The sequence below is a fragment of the Sciurus carolinensis genome, chromosome 1 (genome assembly GCF_902686445.1).
Source record: "Sciurus carolinensis chromosome 1, mSciCar1.2, whole genome shotgun sequence".
Lineage (NCBI taxonomy): Eukaryota > Metazoa > Chordata > Mammalia > Rodentia > Sciuridae > Sciurus > Sciurus carolinensis.
In genome coordinates, this window is record NC_062213.1 from 204,756,027 (window position 1) to 204,781,209 (window position 25,183).

Below are 25,183 nucleotides of genomic sequence, written 5' to 3' on the forward strand. Positions count from 1 at the left end.
TATCTAGTCTAAGAATGGTCATCACAATTAGGCATTAAATTTAGATATAAGACTTTCCGGCAGCAAAAATGTAATAGCAGCTCATATTACAGTTATCATATACTATCTGGTATTATAAACCAGACCAGTTAATCAGAAGAGAAAAAATGCTTTTCTAACACTTCCTTATATAAAGGATGTATTTGATTTTATGTTCTATACAATATCTAATATAATGCTGCTGCTCAAATGTTTAATAAGCATTCCAACCAATCATATATCTAAATAACCTGAAAGATATGTCTAGACAATCAGATTAAGGTTGACTTTACTTTTCTCTCTCTCCTCCTCTCTCTCTCTCTCTCTCACACACACCCACGGCCTGGATGAAAGCTGTTCAATGCCTCTCCCAGTACACCCTCCACCCTCTTCACCACCCCCACTCCTGCAGGGAGGAGGGAGAAAGCTCAACAGGATAGTACACTATTAGAGTATATTTTTGTAAGATTACAATCCAAAAATTAAAATTCAGAAAAAAATTGTACAAGACTTTATTTAAGAAAAGTACTAGATACACTTAAATGTCATTCATACTAAAAGGCTAACAAGATTCAATATGGTCTCAGCAAAGTCACATAACCCCCACAGAGCTCCACACATAATAGACACCCAGTAAAGGGCTCCTGAATGCATGACTGCAGTAATGGATTATGGATATAAAAACGGCTTCTCCCCAAAAGGGCATATTCAAAGGCACCACAAGAGAGGCAAGTGGCACGACTACAGAAGGGAAGGAAGAGAACGTGAGAGTCACCTTCTACTGCTTTCTCCATAAGGAAGTCAGAAAGAAGTACAACTGCACACGAAGGGGTCTTCCTCAAATTTTAAGAAATGACAAATGATGAATGGCCCAAAGTAATGAAAATAGTGGGAAGAAATGTTAAGCCACAAGATGGGCTACCTCACTATGGGTCAGAAAGAATTCCAAGCCCACCCAGTCACATGGGATGACACCGAGCATGAACAGAATAAACAGAGATCTAAACCAATGCTTCCTGACTCTAAGGAATGGGCTTTTCTGGGGTGGGGGTGGGGCAGTCTAAAATAGCCAGGGCCTAAAAACTAAAGAAACAGAAAATGTGGCTGAGAAGGATGCATAAACACGTCTCTAAGAGCAAGTAAGAGTGATGCTACACTTTAAACAGGAAAAGCTGACCCAATCTGACCTTGAGGAAAGGTTGCCCTGGACATGTCAACATTCTGAATACACTGAAAAATGAGAACAACCCAGTGTTTCCCAGAAGCAGGGTAAGACAGGACATCAAGAAGACAAGGGAGAAGAGGCCACCCAAACTTGTCCCAAAATCTGGGAGATTAGGGGAGAAAGACTGATGCTCTAGCAGAAAGTCAAACAGAAAGATGTAAAAAAGCAAAGTGGTCAAGAGAACCCATGAAGGCTGGCTATCTGCAAAAGAGCACCCAGCACTGGGGGAGGAGAAGGAAAAAGTCAATTTCCAACCATCTATGAAGCCCAGTGACACAGAAAGCACAACTGTACTCAACTCAAGGTGAAGAGCCCAACTTTACATAGTAACCTCCAGCGTGTTCTTGACTAACCTCCACTTTTCCTTCCACTGCCCCAGTAGGGAGCACCCTGCTCCACAGGGACGACTCCCAAAGGCAGGCAGTGGCCTGGAGAAAGGCAAGGAAGAGCTACCACGGGAAATGAGATAACTCTTCTGGTTTTACGCCAACATACACAGCAGGTATTCGACTTGATTTTTCCAAGACTAACATTACCCCTAAAATACAACTCCATCAAGCTGATTACGAATACAGACAAAACAAAAACAGCTTAAAAATTAAAAGAAACTCAAAAAGAAAAGCAAAAATTAGGTCAAAAGCTTTTTCTGGCAACGAGTATCATACCCACTGGACAGCTCAATATTAACTGAAAGGCAAAGTCCAGCAGTCCAAGTCCAGAGCTGACCAAACTTCTAGGTGGTTACATCTCCTTACTCAAGAAATCGAGATGGAGAGTCTCTCCTTGCTAGAAAAGTGCTCCAAGGTCCAATTCTCACAGCCCAACAGAGCCTGCTGAGAAGAGCAAGTCTCCACACTAAGCTTGTCAAAAAGAGACTTCACTTCAGAGGGACAGAAGGGAGGAGGGGGTGGAGACTAGGAGGTAAAGCCCCTGACCAGAGACTAGTCCACAGGGCTCTCACCATTCCTCTGCCCCAGAGAAAAGAACCTCAGGAATAATCCTCCCACCCTCTCATCAAGTGGCAAGGGCCTTTCCAAATGTACTTTTTCCTAATTTAACAGCCTCTCTCCTTATTAAATGGCCAAAATCCAGCAGGGACATATATATGTGGCCTTTCCTTTCTAGTTCTCTCACAGAGAAATAGATTCTTCTCATCCATTTCCTATCATTAGCCCAAAACACAGGAAACCTCTTTCCCTACAATGCAAGAAGAAAATCAAGATAAGAACTTTTCACCCTATGCAGAACAAGCACAGAATACTGCCCTTAAATTCAGAATGCCTAAGTTTGGGTGCCCATCAGCAAGCACTCTACACTTCACATTCGCAGGGACACGGTGAACATTCAGGATGTCATTCTGCTTATTCAGTACAGTACAAATGACAAATGAAAGAGTGGTGAGAACTGGCCATTTATCAATGATTCTTCTTCTGATTTTCCTAAGCCTGAACAGTTACCAACAAAAGTAATGCATATTTATATTCTTGCATGTCACAGTCCCCACAGACACCCAAAGTGTAGAGCTAGTCACCTAATCCTTCTACCTTCTTCTCACTTTATTTAAAGAATATTATTTCATCTATGCATACAGACCTATATGTGTATATGTCAACAAATGCATACAGTATGAAGATGATCTGTTTCACCAGAGAACCAGAGCAGCAGAAAAGAGAAAGCATTCAAATTTCCCCTTTGCCTGAAAGGTACAAAATCCAAAGAAATGTTTCATCCCACAAGAGACACTCCAGGGCCAAAGGAAGGTTCTAGTACAACAAGGAGCACACAAGCTACCTCTTTCCGAATGGCACGTGGGCGACATGGGTGTCTACACTCCCTATTCTGGATGGAAAGGCATATGGCTTCTCCTTACCCAGCCAACATGAATACAATTTGAGAAAATTAGAAAAAGTCAAGGTAACAGGCTCACTAAATATGGCTGACTAGGAAACAGAAGCCATAAGGAGGATATGAGTTCTCTCAAAAAAGAATTGGGAAGTTTATTTCCAGGATAGGTTCAAAGGCACTTGAGTGGGGGACGTACAAAGTGTGGCTCCTATTGCACATTAGACGGTAATCAGAACACCAAAAGCCAAGGGCACATGACCCTTTTCCCAGTAGGGTAGTGTCAACTGGTGAAGGCTGCCCCCTCCAAAGATGCAAGAATCAACTGGAAGCAAAAATACACCTTTGTTTTCCTCTAACGTGAGAGTAATTGTTGTGGCCCCTTTTAATCAAGTACTAGGCACAACAGAAGCCCTGCCCTACATCTCATTGGGCACCCATCCTCATCCAGACTGGGAACTCTGAGGAGAAAGAACGCGTCAAGGTAGACAGACAACTGGAGAAAGGAGAACTGAACATCCAGTTTTCTCCCTAAGAAAAAGAGGGTAACTCAAAGGGTATTCAGGAAATGAGCTCACCCTAACCCAGGAAAGTGTGCGGAGAGTGCACATCATCTGAAGAAGTGTCTGCTCTCCCATTTAGAAATGACTTCAGAGCTGCACAGGCCCCCACGATCCACTGGGTGAGAAAGAACAGGGAGGACCGAGTCCCCGACTCCTAGCAAAAAGGGTCAACAGACAGAGTGCAGAGGCCCCAAAAGGTTCCACGGAAGAGGAGAGGCTCAGACGGACCCCTATGCCAAGCGAGGATCGGGGTCACGGAAGGTAAAGGGCAAGGGAGTGTGAAGAGCCTCACTTGCCACCGAAACCGAGACCCCACCCTCCTGGCTACAAGGGTGCAAGGGCAAGAGTAGGATGTGCAGGGCGGCGAGGGGCGGGGATGCTGCGCAGGCCCCTTCCCTCCCCGGGAGGCGAAGGGGGAGGGGTCACACGAGGCCCTCAGCCGAGGCACGCTCCGCGGTAGAGGGTCCCCCTGGCGGGGACCGGCGCGGGGACCCCCGCCTGCCCGGGAGGCGTCGCGGGGCCGGCGGGGGCTGCCAGAGTACGTCCGGCCCTGCCCGCCGCCGGGAGCGGGCGGCCCGCGAGGGCTGAGCGCCGCCGCTGGCACCCGACGGGGACCGGCCCGAGCGGCCGGGCCGGGGCCAGGGGCCCGAGGCAGATAAACTTTCCGCCCCGCGGCCCCCACCCCGGGCCCGGCGCGAGGGGCGCGGGCGCCGCGGGCTCGCGAGCGGCGGGGATGCCCGGTCCGGGTGGGGGAGGCGCCGGCCCTCCGCGGCTCCTCCTCCTCGCTGGGCCCGGCCCCCGCCCCGCGCGCCCCCCGCCCCCCCGGCCCAGCCCGCCCCCGGGGGTGGGGTGCGGGGCGCCGCGCTCCGTCGCCCCGCGAGTCACCTCAGGACTCGGCCGCGCTCCGCCCCCCCCACCCCGCCAGCCCCCTCCCCGGCCGGGGCGCCCGCCCGCCGCGCCCCCGCGCTCCCGCCCGGCGCCGCCGATGCCCGGGATGTCCGGCGGGGCCGCGTCCCGCCGCCCGCCGCGCCGCCCCCCGGGCCCTCGCGCTCCGGCTCTTACCTTCCGGCTTGTTTTCGGCAGCCATTTCCCCTCCGCGCGCCACATCCTCCTCCTCCTCGCGACCGGGACCCCGAGCGCGCGCCTCGTACCGCCGCCGCCGCCGGCCCAGCCACCCCGCCGCCGCCGCGCACCCGCCCTGGCCCCGCCCCCGCGGCCCACGCACAGCCCCCATTGGACCGCAGGGCTGCCACTCATTGCTCCCGCTGCCAATCGCCCCGCACCAGGGGTCTCACTACTCTCCGGGAGGAGCGTCCTATCCATCCGATCCATTGGCTGGTCACCACCCCACGGACTAAACGGATTGGTCAAGAACCAACGCCCCCTCCCCACCCACTCCCAGGAAAGCCCGCCTTTCAGACCTAAACAAAGCTTCCTAGTGGTCAGAGTCGGAAAGAACGGCCCAATCAGGATGGGGCCGATACGGAATATTTCCTCGAGGCCGGGACGTGGCATTTTCATTGGGCGTCACTCCAGTGTTTCCCAAGCCGTCCAGACCAATCAAAGGGGGTTCCCGGAACTCGGGAGCGGCGGAGGGAAGCCCCGCCCCTGAGCGTGACCGTCATGAGGAAGGCGCTCGCTCATTGGCGCGCTGGGGCTTTTCCCGCGTGCTCCCGGGGCTGAAGGACGTTCCCGGGGAAGCCGCTGCCGGCGCGTGGGGTCCCGGTGGCAGTACAGGACGCGCCGGGATCTCCGGGATCCCGCAGCCTGCCGCGACAGCTGGTGCTGGCCCTGAGGGCCTCGGCGTGGGGGTCCTCCCGGGCGCCGCGCCCCCCAGCCCTTCGACCAGGAGTGAGGGCAGCGCTGCCGGCCGCGGGGAGGGGCCGCGCCTCCTGCCAGGCCCCGCCCGCCCCGGTCACCGGTGCCCCGCCCCCTCGGCCGTCGCGTCCCCACGGCCGGGGGCGCGGCCGCCTGCGCCCGCCTTCCGCGCCCGCCCCCGGTGTGCTCCGCTGTCCCCTTTTCTAGCGCTTAAAATACTGAAACTTTATTTTGGTCACGTTGCCCATGTGACCGACGGAGCCGATGAGTCATAGATTTCTGTCCCAGGATGAGGCCGTGGAGCGAAACCTTAGGGACGTTAGACCTCGGCGCGCCTGGCTGGAGGACGAGGCGACACAAGTTTCCTTCTCTCCTTCCAGCCGGTGTTCAGTGCCGGGCTTTTCCAAATGAAGGTTTCGGCGCCACTGCGTTCGCGCCAGGTGCGGGATGCTCCTCTGCGAGCAGGGTTTCGGTGAGGGAAGGAGAGCCCCAGAGCAGAGGGCGGAGGAACGCAGCTGCAGCGCTTCTGGAAGCCCGTCCACACCTGGTGGACTAGCACGCCCCATGCAGAGAAGCCCCGAGCTGGGCACGGTGAGTGCAGCGCTCAGCAAGGAAAAATGCACCCTCTCACTCTGCACATGTGCAGGTAAAACCGGAAACAAAGGAGAGGGATGAAATTTCTAAGTTAAAAAAAGAAGAAGAAGAAGAAAAGTTGAATGAAATCAGAGCTCCAACCTATTTCCGTGATCTTGTACAGTTCGCAGTGAGAACGTTTCATTCTTTTTTTTTTTTTTTTTTCTTTTGCTACTGTCAGTGACAACAGAATCAGAAAAGTCGTTCAAGGGTTTTGGCATTAAGATTGACTGTCAAAGTGAGTTTTGTACAATCCTGACCTATTCTTCTGGTCTTCATCAGTGGAAATTTCTTAAGTTTTCCAGAAATAAAGATGTCCCAAAAGAATGTTTTGTATTATACACTCATTCCTCAACAAACTTTAATTTATGTGTCTCAAAAAATGCAGAATTTTAACAAGGGTACAATATGTTATCGATTAGCATTCTTAATAGCACCTATGTTGACGATTCGTGTGCTGAAACATTTTGAAAGTGCTGGTGGCACTGTAAATTAGTATAACCCTTTGAAAGGCAATTTTACAGTATGTATTGAAAACCATAAAAACGTCTGCCTCTTTTGACCTAGTAATATTACTTCTGGGAATCTATTCTAAGGAAATAACACTAATGCCAAAAAGGCTAGATGTGCAAAGGTATTCTTCACAGGATCACTGTATGTATTATGACAATTGAAAGCATCTAAATATGCTATGTTGGAAATTTGGTAATTAAAGTGTTATATCCACACAATGGAACATGATGCTAGTCATTATAAACCTAAAGAAAAGCTTACCCATTGCTGAGGATAAAGGGGAATATTCAGAATTATGGTGTTCATTTCTAAAATATGATGTAATGATAGGTATAGAAAACTGCATTTTGCAAAAGGACATAAAATACATCCAAAATATGACATTTGGGAGATTATGGAATTTTTTTTTTGTTAGCTCTATTTCATGTAATTTAGCCATAATATAGGTATGTAACTTTTACAACTAAAACATTTAAATTAAAGAATAATTTTAAGCCACTGCAGTGGCATGTACCTATAATCCCAGCTACTCAAGAGGCTGAGGCAGGAGTATCCCTTGAGCCTATAAATTCAGGACCAAGATAGACAACATAGTGAGACCCTATTTCTTAAAAAAATAACATTGACTTTATCTGATGCCCACTATGGGCCAGAAGCTGTGTTAAATACAGAGACTAAAGATGAATAAAGGTGAGTTTTCCCTTCAAGGAGCTCACAACCTAGCAGGTTAACAAATATCAGGACCAGGTACGGTGGGAATGCTGAAGAAGGTAATGAATGTCACCTGAGCCTCCAGAGAGTATCACCATCACCATTGAAGCCACCTTAGATAGGGCCAGTCCAGCAGTTCTCAAAGTGCAGCCTAGGGACCTCAGTGAGGTATAGGGATCCACAAAGTCATAACTTTACATAATGATGCTATGTCAAACTCTCATGAGTACAGTGATGTTCCACAGAGGCCACGTAATGTGTGATCTCAACAAGACTGCGGAGGCAGAAAGGAGAATCCAGACATGTCCTATTAAGTCAGATATTAAAAATTTACAAAATTGTAAAAACAATGCCCCTCTAAAATTGCTGCTAATTTTTTTTGGAAAATGTAATTATTTCTCACAAAAAAAATCATTTATGTTTTTCTATAATGGGTTTATTCTTTTTAAATGAACCAATGTATATTTTTTAATTGTCTCAGTTTTCATTTCAAATACAGTACCTAATTCTAGGTAAACAAACTCACATAAAGCAAAGCTCTTGGGGAATCCTCAATCATTTTTAAGTGTAAAAATATCCTGAACCAAAGAGTTCGAGAATGAGGTGTTTTGGGGGCTGGTTAGTGGCGGTGTGTTTGCTTGGGAGGATGACTGAGAGATGGGCATTGTAAGTAGAGGAAGTAGCCTGAGACACTAAACAAGTACACCTAGAAAAGGGAGTCGTTAGAAGATACACGTGGCTGGCACCACTCCTAATGTTCCTCAGGCAAAGTGCATTACCATCCAGAAACAGAACCTATAAGGTAAACAATGGGAATGTTAAATCATCACTTTCTTACCTCAAAAATACATGCAGAAGAGTTCCTTACCAATCAGTTTTCAGAAATAGTGACTTTACTATTACTGGGGATGATAATAATTCAAATGTTTGGACTTGTTTCCTTAAATTGGAAGTTACCGAAGCTTCCATATCACTGGACTTGGAGAGGAAAGCATGGACTGAGCCCGTTTCGGATGCTTAAACACTGATGAGGGAGCACAAGCTCATTTTCTCCAGGCACAGGACAAGAAAGAAAATTTATTCTAGCTATGCCTTTTTAGAGCAAAAACTTATGATATCCAATATTTCTACTTCCCAAGGATTTTTCCTCTTAATTTTTTTAATGCTGAGATAATTGTAGATAAGCATGCGATTGTAAGAAATAATTCAGAGAGATCCCATGTCCCTTGTCTTTCAAGATAAAGCATAATGAAAATGTGCGGGTTTTGTTAGAACCAACCTTTCACCAACCAGATGCTATGTGCTTCCCAGGCCTGCACATCTTCATCTTTCCTCATTTCTGCACCCACCTGCCATCAGATAGCAATGATGTCAGCATGATCAGAATGTCTGCTGTTAGGATGCAAGAGTAGAGACCTGTCAGACACCCCAAATAGAATGACATATTTGAGCCTTAGTAAGCCTGAATTTCAGCTTATTTAAAAAATAACATGAACATAAAAGTCCTGATGTGTGCTTCTGCTTCCTGACTTCCATGAGGTGAACAGCATTCCCTTTCCGTGCCCTACCACCATGTTGATCTGCCTCATTTGGGTCCTGAACAATAAAGTGACTGACCCTAGAGAACCTCTGAAACTGTAAGTCCAAAATAAATTTTCCTCCCAAAAAAAAAAAAAAAAAAAAAAGTCCTGATTTATGGACAGGGAATGAGTTGAAATTTTGAAATGAGTCAGTAGTTTCATTCATTCAATATTTACTTAGAGGTAGCCAAGTCCAAAGGGACAGTAGTTTTGAGGACCAGCCACACCACTTCTGGCAGTTCTGTTTTTCTTTTAACAATTAAAACCTAGAACAGAACATTATCCTTCGTCATTGGGGTTGCAAGAGAGGTTGTTTAAACAATAGCTATAATCATAAAACTTTTCCACATCATCCAGCTATTGCATAAAACATACCCGAGTGCACTTGCTCTCCAGGGGCCTCCTTCGAGTTTTATCTAAATGCCTTTGATGGAATGTATCTCACCTTGATATGCTACTTCAACAATTAATCCAGTTTCTTTTTCTGGACATTCCCTTTAAAACTCGCGTCTTTCTACTCCCTACCTGAACTTTCCGGTATCATACAGCCTGATAGTTTTTATTGTTTATTTGGACTCATGATCCAAAAAAAAAAAAAGGCTTCTTTTCTACCGAGGGATCGGGCTTTGAGAGGGCACAGAGGAAAAGAGCTCCATGACTTCTGAAGTCAACAGTTTTCAGAGACAAGGCTCACACCTCTGATTCAAGGCCCATCTGTCAATGGAGCCCTTGTGTATAAAGAAGGCTGAGGGGATGGCAGCAAACTGGAGGGAGGGAGCCAGGGGGCTTTGAGCATCTGCACAGACTAATCCCACTTGCACTTGTCATGTCAGTTTATTTGGGGTGGCTGCTAATGGAAATTGTAGGGATGCCTGGCAAATCATTTGGAGGGCTGCTTTTTTTTTTTTTTTTTTCCCCTTTTCTTACTGATGTGCTCAACACTTTCATTGTAGGTTGTTTCCATTCCCAGTCTTCTGAGGGAACTTTGTTTAGTTGCTGAAAGTAAAATGACCCATCAAAACATTTGGAATAAAAGCCACTGATGCACCAGCACTGTAGTATTAGGAGGTCAGTGAGGAACATTCAAGAAATGCCAGGCCACTGTGGGAGTAACTAAAAAGGGTCTGGGAGCACAGGCACTTAATTATCATTAGCCTTTCTCTGTTCAAACAATATGGGACGTTTATTTTTCTTTACGTATTAAGCTGTGGGATATTATGCAGCCACTTTAAAAAATGGAGGTAAATCAACATGTACTGCTATGGAAATATCTCCAACTAAAATGTTTAACTGAATATGTTAAGGCATAACATATGCTATTCTCATATGCATATAGAAAATGGATATAAAGTTTATTACCTATATAGCTATTCCTGTATATCTGTACATTCTTCTGAAAAAGGTTCCAGATGAATAACAAAAATTTTAATTACCCATAGTTAACTTTGAGGATGGGACAGAAAAAAATAAGGATTACTCTTCCTTTGATATGATTTAAATTTATTTACTATGTATAGTCATTCAACAAATGTTTATTGAGTGTTTATCACATATGAGATACTGGTTCTAGGTGCTGGAGATACAGCAGTGAACAAAACAGTGCCCTTATAGACAGACATGGAAGTGGAAAGACATGATAATCACACAAATATATGATCTAAGGTAATGATTGAGGGACCTTGATAAATGCTTGAAGAAAAATAATGTGGGAGAGAGGGATGATGGGGATGCTTTTTGGTCAAGGTAGGCCAAGGAAGTCTCTGAATCTGGAAGGAAGAGGAAGTGAACAGCCATGGATGGGGTGGGAGAATGTTCTACGCAGAGGAAATAACAAGTTCAAGAGCCCTGAAGCTAAGGCACACAATGCATTGTAGGAACCACAGTGAAGCCATGTAGCAGGCTGGGGCATGAATCCAGGGAGGGCCCTCCACACAGCACCTCACATTCTGGGTGAGAGCTTGGGGTTTTCTTTTGAGGACACTAGAAAGCTAATAGAGGGAATTATCTTACTGGCACACTCACTCTGCCACAGCATGGAGAATATACCTCACATGCAAGAAAAGAAGCAGGTCAGTTAAGAGATTATCACAGACATCAAGACTTGATGGTGACTTGAAGGTACTAATTTCCCAAGGCTGCTGTAACAAACTGCTTTAGTGTCTTAAAATAACAAATGTGTATTCTATTACCATTCTGGAGGCTGGAGGTTCAAAATCATTCCCTGGGCTAAAATCAGGATGTTTGCAGGGCTACACTCATTCCAAAGGTTCTAAGGAGAACCCTTTCCTGCCTCTTCCAACTTCTATTGGCTTGCAGCCACATGGCTCCAGTCTGTAAGGCTAGCATCATCAAATCTCTTCCAACTTCACCTTCTCTCTTCTGTGTATATTGAGTCAGGTTTCCCTTCCCCCTCTTACAGGAACACATGATAACATTTAGGGCCCATGTACACCATCCAAGATAATCTCTCCATCTTAACAGCCTTAACTTAATAGCATCTATAAAGACCCTTTTTCCAAATGAGGTAACAGGTTTAACTCAAGATTAGGACCTGATAGTTTAGGGGGCCATTATTCAACCTGCTACACCAGGAGTCAGTCATTTTTTTCAGTCAAGTACCAGATAGTAAATATTTTAAGCTTTGCAGTTTCTGTGGTCTCTGTCACACTACTCAACTCGGCCATTGTGGCACAAAGGCAGCCACAGACAATGTGTGAACAAATGGAAGTGTCTATGTTCCAATAAAACTTTATTTGCAAAAACAGCTGTGAGGTGTTAGACTAAGGTGGAGGCCTTAAAAAGTAGATGGATTTAGGATTGCTTAGGTTTTGCTAATGGATTGAGTGTGAGGTACAATAAAAAGAAATGCTTTCAGCCAAGATTTGACACTTGGAATTTTGGCTTGAACAATTGAGTTATTGGTGTAGCACTTAAAGGCTGGGGAGGAGCAATTTTAGGAGAGAGTGAGAATTCAGAATTCCATTTGGAGCCGAGCATGGTGGTGCACACCTGTAATCCCAGCCACTCTGGAGGTTGAGGCAGGGTGATTGAAAGTTGGAAGCCATCCTGGGTAATTTAGCTGTGTCTAAAGATACAAATTTGGGAGTACTTAGCATTGGGTGGTGCTAACAGCACAGGGCTAACTGAGATATCCTAGAGGAAGGAGTATAATTCACTTTTACTCCATCATAACTTTCAAAAAGATAAAAATGATGACTCTCATGCAAATATAAAGTATGTGTCAAGAGTTTTCTTCAGCTCTTTAATTAATGAGAGAACCTGTAAGATGTTTAAACTGGTTTAAAGCAGAATTCCAAGAACAGATATATATTTATAGGCAAGCAAGAATGCTTGCTAAAAGATGCAAAGTGGTTAATAACCTATTTCAATAAGGCAATAAAGTATCATGTTTGGGGTTATCTTTTCTACAGGGAAAAATCAGTTGCTTCTCTGGACAAGAATGATCTGTATTACTCTCTGTTTTCTATTTTTACCTCATCATTGACAATGTACTCATTTAAAGGTCCTCACCCATCGAATCGTCTCACAGGAGGACCTACCACGCATTTGCAAAAGGACACCCAATAACCTCCTGCTCCTTACCAAGTCTCAGAAAATTTTGCCTGACATTGTCATTCGACATCTACTGAGCACCTACCAAGTGCACCAAGACACCATCCTTACTATTATAGGATGTCACTGAACAAAGCACAGACCCTACTCTCTGCACTTACATTCTAGTGGGGGACAATGAACACAGCACAGACATTCTAGGGGCTTGGGGGTGTGGCTCAGTGGGGGAGTGCTTGCCTCGTACGTGTGGGACACTGGGTTTGATCCTCAACACTGCATAAAAAAATAGGTAGAATGGAGGTATTGTGTCTACCTACAACTAGGAGAAATTAAAAAAGAAAGACATCCGATAGTATGTGAGAAAACTATGAGTGGAAAAACTAAAAGTAGGGCAGGTGAAAAGGGACCAGACGTGCCAGTGTTGGGCAGGTGCAATTTTAAATAGTGATGGTCAGGTAGGGAACATTAAGAAACTGACATTTGAGCAGAGGACAGGACGCATTGTGGGGTCCTGCGCCGGGGTGGGCTTTGAGCGGAATGGAGGCGACTGTGGAGCAGCACTTGGAGGATACAATGAAGAACCCATCCATTGTTGGAGTCCTGTGCACAGATTCACAAGGACTTAATCTGGGCTGTCGTGGGACACTGTCAGATGAACATGCTGGGGTGATATCTGTTCTAGCTCAGCAAGAAGCTAACCAACCTCTGACCCCACTGACATTCCTGTGGTGTGCCTAGAATCAGATAATGGGAACATTATGATCCAAAAACACGACGGCATCACGGCAGCAGTGCACAAAATGGCCTCTTGATCTCTTCCCTCAGTTCTCCAGCAGCCTGTCGCAGGGATTCGATCCTACTATGTTAATTATCTTATAGGACTATTTAAGTTGCAGTGATGAAGCCATTCATTTAATGTGCTTTGCATTAGGCATTAGTCTGTTTATTTTCAAGTGAGTTGCTTTTTAACCAGCCTATCAGGATCCTGTTAAGAAAGGATCATGTTTGAAGCAGCATGTCAAGGTTACTTTGTATATAAAATTTCATTAGGTTAAATAAATCTGTTTGGAGGGAAAAAAAAAGAAAAGAAACTGACATTTTACACCATGTATACAAGGTAGCCCATAAATATGTACAGTTCTCCTGTGTCAATCGAAAATTGAAAAGAAAGTCAACTGAAGAGCTGGAGATGTCACTCAGTGGTATAGCACTTGCCTGGCATGCGTGAGGCCCTGGGTTCCACCTCCGGTACTGAAAAAAATAAAAGGAATTCTCATTATCATCTAAGGAAAGGTTCAAAGGAGGTGAGGGAGTTAGTCATGTGGGTAACTGAAAGATCGTTTGAAATACAAGGGGAGTTTCGAGATTTGAATAGGTTAGTTTTTTTCTTGGAATTGGCGAAGAGAAAAATGCAAGCAAAACAAAATCAGAATCATAGTTGGAGTGCAAGCAGTTCGTTTCTCTGCCTGTGGAGTGTTCCTTCAGGTTCTAGGCACACCGTGATGCTGGGGGACGAGGTGAGTGGGAAAGCAGAAGAATCATTTTAACAATAGTGATCTTTTCGCCCTTTCAGAATGGAAATTGGCTCTCCTCTTTTATTAGAGGAAACTCCCATCTGCCTTGCTATTCCACCCACAAAGAATCAGACTGCATTTGTGACAATACTTTAAGGAGAAATTAAAATTCTAGTAGTAAATAGCAATTCAAAAATAGGTTTCTTGAACGAGGATCTTCTGGTTAATCAAAGCGCTGCTCTGGAGTAGCCTGGGACTCCTGCTCTGATTTGCCAAACTCTCCCTTAGTCAACGAATGAAAATAAAGTTTTGTTTCTCTGCTTTTTATGTGGGAGGGGAAAGGGGGCGGGGATTATTTCCTTTTTAATTCAAACAGTGTACAGCACAGTTCTAAGACTTGTGCAAAGATTTCTCAAAGCACCATTTTCTCCAGTGACAAAGATTTCTTTCTTTTTCATCTTGTCAAACATAATCACTCACAGATAAAGTCAATTTGCTCTTTTGCCTTCGTGTTGGGCTATTTCCTTTTGCCAGCTGACTAACGTTTTCTAGGGCAGGTCGGAATTAATCATTCAGCACCCTGAGATTTTTCAGGCCAGCCAGGGCTGAGGATTAGAAACAATGAAACCCACGGTTCGCCTTCTGGACAAGAGGACCGTGCACGAACCACCTTAGGAAGACCAGCGTGGGAATTTACCACATACCCCATTCTTGACTCTCCAGATCCAGGGAAGACCTGTTCATTGGTCACCCTCCCTACTAGTCACCGGCACTAATTTATTCCAGAAGTGGCGTCCGTTTCCCTCTTTCCCCAGGAGTTCACCATCAAGTCTAAGCCCTCGGAAGCCCCCAGGGGCTTCACCACAAAACCCCTTCCTTGCATTTACATCCCAGCAACTCCAAGCCCTGAGTGTCGTGTCTCCACCCAGCAACTTCAGGTGACCTGAAACGCCATGTTCTTTACACCAGGGTGGCATCTTAATTGACCACTTCTGCAGAGCCGAGTTCCATCTGCCTGCACTCTGGGAAAAAAAAAAAAAAAAAAAAAAGGTGGGGGGGGGCACTTGCTCTTCTCACATCTGGAGGTTCAAGACCCAGAGGCAGAATATGGTCCCTGGCGCACACCCAGGAGCAGTAGGCTGGGACCAGCCAGCACTTTCAGGCGGGCCAGCCAGGGTGCTAGAACAAATGTCAAGGGGTATTTGCTGCAAAGAGTCTCCAGAAATAATGTAAAATTGTTCTGTCCTTTTAAAAATGGAAAATGCCTTGGCAGGGTGATATATTATTTGCCTGGCTGCATTTTCTCTCTGTCTCCATCAAGGCTTGAAAAGTACTGGCACTTCTGCCTTTTCAAGCGGAGCTCAGTGTAACTGGACCACATCTAATGCCTGCGCGATGCAAATGAAGATTGAAACTGTTGTTTCCTTTGATGTGTGTGACTAAATGCTCAAAGGGGATATTTTCTTTTCGATCCTCTAGTGGATAGAGCCTCTTTAAAAATACCTGTTGGCTCCCTCTTCCCATTGGCAATTGAAGTAATTCCTGCGCTGGAGACGGAGGCTGGTACGGTCATGATGAATGGCTTTCTCCAGGAATCATACCCCTTCTGTGTTTGCGATGATGGTTAAAGTTCTGGAGGAATTAAGAAGCGTGAAAGGCACGTTAATGATTGGTATCTGCAATGAGCCACTGAGGCTTTCCTGAAAACATCCAGAGAGCATAAGCAGAGGAGTCTGGCTGGGACTCCCAGGGGGCTCTTCTATCTCTTTCTGGCACCCAGGAGTGTAAAAGGGGCTGGAAAACAGGGTGGGGTCTGGTAGACACTGACCCACACACCTGCTCCTGGTTCAGTCTCACCCCTGTCCTCCCAGCCTCTAGGCGAAACCATCCTAGCGGGACTGGTAGAGTCTGAGCTCCTCTCTGAGCCAGGGTAGTCTCTGGAAAGACACATGCAAGCAAATCAATAACTCCAATCACCATCAGAGCTGCAAGCTTCAAAACTGGCTCTGCCAGGTGCTCAGAACACTTTCACAGTGAGGGGAAGCATGAGTATAACCCACCTCAGTGACTTCTTCAATCCTGTAACACACAAGGCAACCTGCAAGGGAAGCTTGTATTTAAAGCAAAACATTTGGAACTACCCATAAATCCTGACTTGGATCATTAATTTATGTTTAATGTATCTTTTTTTTTTTTCCTGTAGTATCTCATTCAGGGAGGACATGGGGAAGCAGGTCATTGTGGAGGTGGGATAATTAGACAGTAGCTCCAGAATGCAGGGGACTTGTCAGTCCCCTCCATGGGACAAGCACACAACAGTGTACAATACTGAATGAATGAATGAATGAATGCCCAGTCCAGTCCTGTTCAAAGGAACCAGATTGCTGTGAAGGCAAAAAAACACTTAGAAGAGAATTAAAAGTGGCCCTTGAAATGCATACTGTATTGGTTTGCTTTGGCTGCCATAACAAAATGTCACAGAATGGGAGGCTTAAACAACAGAAATGTATTGTCTCACAGTCCTGAAAGCTGGAGTCCAGGATGAAGGTGCTGTGAGGCTTGGTTCCTCACATCTCTCTTTGGCTGGCAGATGGCCACCTTGTGATTGTGTCCTCCCGTGGACTTACCTCTGCATGGACATTCCTGGCATCTCTTCCTCTTCTTAAGAGGGCCCATAGGATAGATTTAGGGCCCACCACAGCAGTCCCATTTCAACCTTCTAATCACCTCTTTCAAAGCCCTATTTCCAAACATGGTCAGGTTCTGAGATACTGAATGTTTGGACTTCACCTTGTGAATTTCAGAGGACATAATTGATCCTATGAAAAATGTGAACTGTTCTTACACATTAAAATTCACTACTGTGGTGCCATTTTCTGCCAAGTCAATAAGGGCACTGTTTTCCAGGTCTTTCATCCTTTCCAGTAAACACTGGTGTGGATCGTCCTTTAGATCCTGGATTTCTATCTTCTTGGGTTTGCACGTATGGTCGTGGCAGACCTAAGTCCCTATGCTCAGAGCAGTGGGACAAGTCATTGGGCCACAGCAGGGTGCTGGATGCTCCCCCGGCTGCACCCTCACTGTGTCACCAGGGACAGGTCACTTGACATTGCTGAGCAGCCATCACTACATCTTTAGAAAGGACTAATCATTCCCACCCTGCCTTCCCCTCCACATTACCAGGATTCAAGGTGGCAAGTCCACCCTCTAAATGGAGGTTCACATATCTGCAGCGGATAAGACTCGGAATGAACAAGGTACATCCGCCTACAGCCTCTGTTTTAAAATATGATTTTTAAAAATTTTTTTTAGTTGCAAATAAACACAATACCTTTATTTTATTTATTTATGTGGTGTTGAGGATGGAACCCAGCACCTCACACGTGCTAGGCAAGCGCTCTACCACTGAGCCACAACCCCTAAAATATGATTTTTATATTAAAATCTGCAGAAGTGCATTAGGAAGCAGAATGGAAAGTTGGCATGACATGCCAACAAAATGGAAGACTGCAAATGAATTGTGTCCTTGCTACAGATGCGCTTCTGCCATCCCAAGCGCTTGGGCAGAAAAGTTGACGCAGTGCTGGTTTGCGCATGAAGATGGACGAGGCTGCTCTCCGTGGATGGACACGGAACAGCTGCCAACCCGCACGGCAAAGTGAGAAAAGCCAGGTGCAGCACAAGGTAGTGCCATTTTTTAAGCAGGGCGGGGTAGGCAGGGGTAGTGTGGAGATTTATAAATGCTTGTGATTACAGGGCATAATTCAAAGCAATACACGAGCGGAGCAGGTAAGGCTGTCTCTGAGTTAAGGCCCTATGGGGCCCAGAGAGGGGTGGGAAGGACCTTCCCCGAAACCCCTCCATACTTTTAGATATTTTTTAACACTCATGAACTACCTAGTTTTAAAAATGTATTGTTTTTAAAAGCAGCGGTGCAGGGTTGGGGATGTGGCTCAGTGTTGGAGCACCTGCTTAGCATGTAGGAGGCCCTGTGTTCAATCCCTAAAAAAAAAAAGAGTACTGAAAAATGATAATTAATTATTATTATTCAAATAACAGTTATCTTTAGAGGAAGATAACTCTCTGAAAAAGATAAGAAAAACACAAAGTATTGGCCAATGTTAAATATTTTGAGTAATAGTGAATATAAAATTTATGTCCCCTCTTAGCCACTGAGAATTATTTCTCTACCATTTCTACCCATGTGGGTAAGGGATGGAGGAAGGGAGCGCCAGATCTCACATCCTGGGGGATTCTCCCTACAAATGTTGTTAGTCATAAGAGTTTAGCTATAAGATAACATGAATCCCATTATCCTCTTCAGTAGAAGCCTCCATCCATACACACGTGTGTCAGTGGGTAGGTAGCCATCAGTATTTGATCATGAATGAACACTGTATGAAATGCGGGCAGTTCACACATTCATTCATCAAACAAGTACTAAATGGATATATTCTCTGACACCTTAAGTGACCTCTTGAATCCTCAGTTTCTTCAGTGGCAATGTGGGATTAATGATAGAACCTGCCTTGTAGGATTGATGAGGACATGGAAGGATTGGACACAATGCGTGGGGCTGGGGTTGTAGCCCAGCCCTAGAGCACGTGTCTAGTGTGCTCAAGGCCCTGGGTTCAAGTCCTTGCACTGCAATTAAAAAAAAAAATGTGAGCCAGGCACAGTGTAATCCTGTAATCCCAGTTACTCAGGATACTGAGGCAGGAGGATGGCAGGTTTGGGGCCAATTTTAGTGACTTAGCAAACCCTGTCTTAAGGGGCTGTGTTTGTGGCTCAGGGGTAGAGGCGCTTCCCTAGCATGTGTGAGGCACTGAGTTCGATCCTCAGTACCACATAAAAATAAATAAATTAAATAAAGGTATTTTTAAAAAGATTTTGTCTAGTTTTTTTCTTTTAAACTGTCTTAAAGGAAAAAATAAATAGGTAAATAAACAAATAAAGATGTGACTCAGTGGTTCAATTCTAGTACCATAAAAAAAAGTCAATGACAAAGTCTTCATAAACCCCTCACTTCAATGACAAAGTCTTCATAAACCCCTCACTTCAAGTGCCTGACACAAATACTAACTCTCTTGTTTTTTGTTTTATTTGGTGTTTTAGCTTCTGGTTTTAGCAGATTGCTGGAAAAGAGCTCAGGAACAGGGTCTAGATAGGTATAGATCTGAGAATCCCTGCTGTTCAGGTGGGAGGTAAGGTCCAGGATTGGGCAGAGTCTTAATAGGCTCTGTGTGACCACATGGACCACGTGAGCTCCCAGAGCAAGGGACATGTGTGACGCAGCCCTGGGAGACGCCAATATTGATGGGGTGTTTAGAGACCAAGGGAAAAAGAAAACCAGAAAAGTAGAAAATAATACTGGAGAGCACGAAGGAAAGAAAGTTTTGAGGAGGAAGCATCCATGGAGTTAGATGCCATAAAAATTCAGGATAGAACCCCTCCATGCCCACCAGGATGACTGTCATCAAAACAGGAGAAATCAACAGGACAGCAAGCATTGGCAGGACGTGAAGAAACCAGAGCCCTCCTGCAGCGCTGACGGGAAGGTACACTGGTACAGCGACTGCAGAACACAGTTCTTCAACAAACTGAACTAATACCGTAGGACCCTGCAAGCCTCCTTCTGGGTGTAGATCCCAAAGCGAGGGAAGCAGGGTCCCAAATAGATATTTACACTCCCACGTTCATAGCAGTGTTGTTCACAATGACCAAAAGGTGCAGGCAACTCAGGCATCCACAGATGAACAGATGGGCACATTGAACATGGTATACTCACACAGTGTAATGTCATCCAGACGTGAAGAGGAATGGAATTCTGATATGCACTACAGCACAATAAATTACTGAGGCTGGTTTTGAATTGGGATTCTCCTGCCTCAGTCTCCCGAGTCTCTAGGATGACAGGCATGCACCACCACACCCAGCTTGGATTCCAGTTTCAAAAACAATTTCTAGTCGCCTCTTGGGTCTCCCTGTCCACCTCCCAGGTCCACATGCCTCACCATGTCCACCTTGGCGGTCTTCATTCTTGACGTCAAGGGCAAGCCCCTGATCAGCCACAACCACAAGGGTGAAGTGGCCATGAGGAGACCAACCACTTCATGCCTCTGCTCACACAACGGGAAGAGGAGGGTGCCCTGGCACCACTGCTGAGCCATGGCCAGGTCTACTTCCTGTGGATCAAACACAGTAACCTCTACTTGGTGGCCACCACACTGAAGACCACCAATGCCTCTGTGCTACAGTCCTTCCTCTACAAGACTGTGGAGGTCTTCTGTGAATCCTTCAAGGAGCTGGAGGAGGAGAGCATCCGTGACAGCCTTGTCATTGTCTATGAGCTGCTGGATGAGCTCAAGGACTGTGGTTTCCCACAGACCCCGGATAGCAAGCTCCTACAGGAGAACATCACACAGCAGGGCAACAAGCTGGAGACTGGCAAGTCACGGGTACCACCCACCGTAACTAATGTGGTGTCTTGGCGCTCTGAGGGCATCGAGTATAAGAAGAGTGAGGTCTTCATTGATGTCATAGAGTCTGCAACCTGCTGGCCAATGCCAATGGCAGAGTCCTGGGTACCATCAAGCTCAAGGTGTTTCTCTCCGGGAGGCCTGAGCGGCAACCTGGCCTCAATGACCGCGTGTTCTTTGAGCTCACTGGACTTTCAGGCAGCAAGAACAAGGTCGTGGAGCTGGAGGATGTCAAATTCCACTAGTGCATGTGACTCTCACGCTTTGACAACGACCGCGCCATCTCCTTCATCCTGCCTGATGGTGACTTGGAGCTTATGTCCTACCGCCTCAGCACCAGGTCAAGCTGCTGATCTGGATTGAATCTGTCATTGAGAAATTCTCCCATAGCCTAGTGGAGAACATGGTCAAGGCCAAGGGCCAGTTTAAGAAGCCGTCAGTGACTAATGACAGGGACATATCTGTTCCCATATCCAGCAATGTCAACTCCCCACACTTCAAAACCAGCATGGCAGTGCCAAGTATGTGCCAAAAAAGAATGTCATTGTTTGGAGTATCAGATTCTTCCCGGAGGCGAGGAGTACCTGACGTGAGCCCACTCTGGCCTCCCCAGTGTGGAGAAGGAAGAGGTAGATGGCCGGCCCCGCATTGGGGTCAAGTTTGAGATTCCCTACTTCACCGTCTCTGGCCTCCAGGTCCCTCACACGAAGATCATTGAGAAAAGTGGTTACCAGGCCTTGCCCTGGGTTCCTTATATCACCCAGAGTGGCGATGATCAGCCTCAAACCAGCGAGGTGGGAGAAGAAGTAGGGGTTTGAACATGGGGCGCCCTCTCCCCAGGGCCCCACTGCATGTTTTAGAGAGGCTGGGAAGGAGTGGTGGGGTGTTTCGTGTGTGTGCGCGTGTGTGTGCGCGCGTGCGTACGTGCGTGCGTGCGTGCGTGCTTGGGCAGGCCACTGACTTAGCAAATTTCTTGCTCTCAGCACTCAACCCCCTCCTCGTGATGGTCTCTTTGCCTCCCTTACTCTTGGGGTTCCCCACCCCTATTTCATAAGAAGAAATATCAGAGGGGCTTGAAACCCCCCTCATGAGTGCCTTCTTGCAGTGACCTGCCTTAGGGTGTATTGAGGACCCCTCCTTCTTCACAGCTGCTGAGCCCAGAGGTCCCTCTGGCCTGTTACTCTGAGCTTTAAATGATGAATCAAAAAAAAAAAAAAAAAAAATTCTAAAAGGGCAATCAGAAAAGACAACCCTTAGAGGGTACTTGAACAAAGACCAAAGCAGTTGAGGAAGGAGTCATAAGGATTCTGGGGGAACAGTCAGTGCAAAGGTCCTGAGGTAAGTGCTTCCCTGTGCATCAGAGGAAGAGCAAAGAGGCTAAACTACTATAGCTGAGTAGCAAAGGAGAGTGTAGGAGAGGCACTCAGCATCAACAGGGGTAAGTAGAGCCAACCAAGGGGGCTTTGCTGCATGGACAGTCATCAGTGGGGGCCAAAGCACAATGATCTGGGACAAAATCTGCAGTCCTGAATCTGGCCACGGAGTGAAGAAAGACAGTTGCAGGGGAGGTGGGGGCGGCAAGGGGAAGCAGGCAGACCAGCCACAAAGCAGCTGCACAGTCCAGGCAGGCCGTGACGCCAGGTTGCCCAGAGTGAGATCGATAGGGCTAGTGAGAGAGAATCAGGTTTTGGATTGAGGATGAGGACAGAGCAGCCAGGAGCAGCCGCAGACTGGACCCGGGGGTGGGGAGGGGGAGAGGGAAGAACCAAGAACGACTTGGAGGAGGGTGAGCGTGTTGTGGAGGAAGATCAGACCTGCTGCTGAGTGGCCTTGTCTTGGCCAGCTCTCCCCCAGGGAAGCTGACCCCTTCAAAAGACGGTTCTCTTTTCACTTGGAACGTGAACTTGGAGTTTCTCTGCTACATCACAGAAGCATAATCAAGAGTCTGCTTTCCGCTTACTCTGCTGTTGGTGCGTCAGGAATAAGCCTGGTGAAGGTTCATAACTTGGTGGTCAGTGGCTTTATCAGGGAATGGAAGTGAAGCCAAAACACACCCTATTATTCCTGACTGCATCACTGTGGCTTAGGTGCCCGAAGGAGAGAGCCAAGGGTTGATTTCTGAGGGGTTATATTATTGTATTTGCTAAATGTGGCTAAGTCTGTAAATACCTGTAGAATATTGAGAAACCAGATGTGTCAGAAGAGGGTGTGTCCCTAAGTGGGTGGTGCACACACTTTTCTAAAGGAACAGCCCTCTAGATCAGTGGTTCTCAAAGTAGGGTCCCTGGGCTAGCTGCATCAGCATTATCTGGGAACTTGTTAAACGTGCAGAGTCTGGGGCCCCGCTCCCAGCCTGCTGAGTCAGAAACGCCTAGAGAGGAGCCCAGCGGTCTGTGGCAACAAGACCCCCAGGTGACGCTAATGGATGCACGCTCCATCTGAGCTGCTGCTCCAGGTTCTCAGCTCCCCTCCTAATCTTTACCTTTGTGAGAGGTAAACTCGAGAAAGTTGGACATGGTGGGAGGGGACCTTTCTTTGTGACTCCACCTTCTAGGCACCCTATCTGGAGTTTTCTTTACTTTGAAATGGGCTCTGTTTACTTAACACACACACACAGAAGCAGAGGGGATCCTGTCCACGCATGTCACTGTGGGCATTCAGCCAGTTACACACACACGTCCAGTTGCTATGGCAAGCAGAAAACAGCCATGTGTCCTATATGATTTCTAATGGCTAAATGGCAATACCCAAACCCTTTCCCTCTGGTGCAAAATTTCTCTGCAGAGGAAAATAGTGGCAAAGATGCCCAGCATTGTTGTTTTTTAAACACTAGTCAAAATTGAGTCTGGCTTTTTCAGTGTTTGTGTGCCTGAGATAAAACCAACTGTTCTTTTGGCGTGACATCTTTTAATGTACCAATGAAGATTCCTTGTAAATAGGATGGAGGGGTGGCCCCTCTAAAGGCTAGCCTACCTGACAGTTTGAAATGAAAGTTTGAGTCTTTACAGCAATCCAGCTGGATGCTTAGTGATGTTGCTGAGCTCACCAAATGTGTGCTCCAAAGCACATGAAGTCCCTTCTCAGGGTCCCACAGTCTGGTGGCCCATCCATCTAAGTGACTGTCTTCTGTTCACTGATGTGCTCCTGTGATTTGAAGGGAAGCGGTAGTAGCCTGGAATTGCATATGAATGCGGGTGCCAAGTCAGCACCGAGGTAGCAGATCTCATTTTCTTACAGCCCAAGGAGACGGGTCACCAGGCTGTTTCTTACTGTCCAGGGCTGGAAACCCTGCCTGGGAAAGAGAAGCTACTTGCCCCAGGGAACACAAGCTGCTGGCGTCAAGGGCAGGGAGAGAAGAATCCCCTCATTTTCTACACCTTTCCTCAGAGGTCACTTTCTCTGGGTGAAGACAGCCGACAGACCCTGGGAAGGGAGGGATCGGCTCCGGCAGAGCTGGGGCATCTGGAACTACACCAAGCGTATTCCTGGTCAGAGCTGGGAACGGGGGATAAAGAGCAAAGAGGCTGCCCACACCGAGGGGCAAGAGTGGCCCTCCAGAGCCTTGGCTGGCCACACTGTCCCCCGGCATCCGACTTGGTAGGCACCCAAGGCAGAGCAGCACTTGGTGAGGCCAGCCTGGTACCCAGCGTAGGACAGAGGGACCCTCCCTCCACACTCAGGACCCGGGAGGGAGCCCCTCCTTACAGTTCGCACCCAGTCCTGCCCTCGCTCCCCCCAGCAGGCCTCCCCAAAGACACAATTAAACGCTACACAGTCATTTAACAAGATCTGGGATCCTCGGGACATGTTCATGACAACAGGCTGAAGCCCCAGTGGAGCCTAATTCTCCAAACTATCACATAGTCAGCAGTAAATTGTACAAAAGGGAAAAGGAAACCCGAGAGGGAAGGTGAGAGGGTTTGTTTCCAAACTCCTATTTGGCTGTCCGTACCATGGGATCAGCAGAAACTCCTCAGCTGCCTTCACTCTGGCTTCCAGCTTGACTTTGCAATTTGGGAACATCCTACCAAAAACGCTAGATCAATGGCCAGGCCTGGATTCCAGTCCTGCCTCTGCCAATATTGGATGGTGACAATGGGCAAATCGCATGGCTCTGTGAGCTTCTCTTTCCTCATCTAAAAATGTATATAATCATACCAACTCATGGGTTGTCACGAAGATCAGAGAATACCTGTAAAAATTCTCTAGGAAATACAAGATCCCCCAGAAGTGGCAGGTGGAGCAACTGCCACCTGCCCTTTATCTTCCATATGTCTGCAGAGCTCTCTGCTGGCCTGGCCATTCATTTTCATTCTATACTGCAGAACCCTCGTTTGAGGTTGCAGGAGTTTCAAAAGCAAGCTCTGGCAATTTAACACGGAGGCTTAAATGTTCTCGTTTTGTTTTCTACATTATTTCTTATTTGGGTTCACAGAGCCTATTGGACCCACTGTGCTCAACCGATGGAACTGGACTGCTTTCACTCTGCGTGCTGGAAGCAAGAGGGAGATGCATGTCAACTTTTGAGTAAAGGGTAGATCAAACTTACAAACAGCACCGGACTAACCTGACACTACAGCACCAATGCAGTGCTCCCAACTGGTGAGGAGAAATGCTTTGCAAATTCTAAACACTGGTCTCCATTCACCCAGCTGGCTTCTTCCACCTCCCAAAACCTCTAAGGATTTGCTGGGTAATCAGCTCAGAGTGGGAA

At 46.8% G+C, this 25,183-nt stretch overlaps 1 protein-coding gene and 2 pseudogenes across 22 annotated transcripts in view; 2 read left to right on the top strand and 1 right to left on the bottom strand.

The window, feature by feature from the left end:
* The window catches only part of Camta1 (calmodulin binding transcription activator 1), a 772,653-nt gene extending 767,815 nt beyond the window's left edge, over positions 1–4,838 (bottom strand). For 20 of the 22 annotated variants that reach the window (XR_007109574.1, XR_007109573.1, XR_007109572.1 and 17 more), the window contains exon 1: positions 4,711–4,838. Coding sequence is in view for 14 of the 22 variants with exons in the window: in XM_047559183.1 (XP_047415139.1) it covers positions 4,711–4,755 (45 nt within the window). In the remaining 8 variants the exon portion in view is untranslated. The remainder of the gene's footprint in view (positions 1–4,710) is intronic. The other 2 variants (XM_047559176.1, XM_047559174.1) reach the window with 2 other exon arrangements.
* Positions 4,839–13,004: 8,166 nt separating this feature from the next.
* On the top strand, positions 13,005–13,288 carry LOC124967416 (ragulator complex protein LAMTOR5-like; annotated as a pseudogene).
* A 6,717-nt stretch (positions 13,289–20,005) lies between these two features.
* On the top strand, positions 20,006–21,287 carry LOC124967336 (AP-1 complex subunit mu-2-like; annotated as a pseudogene).
* The last annotated feature ends 3,896 nt before the right edge of the window (positions 21,288–25,183 follow it).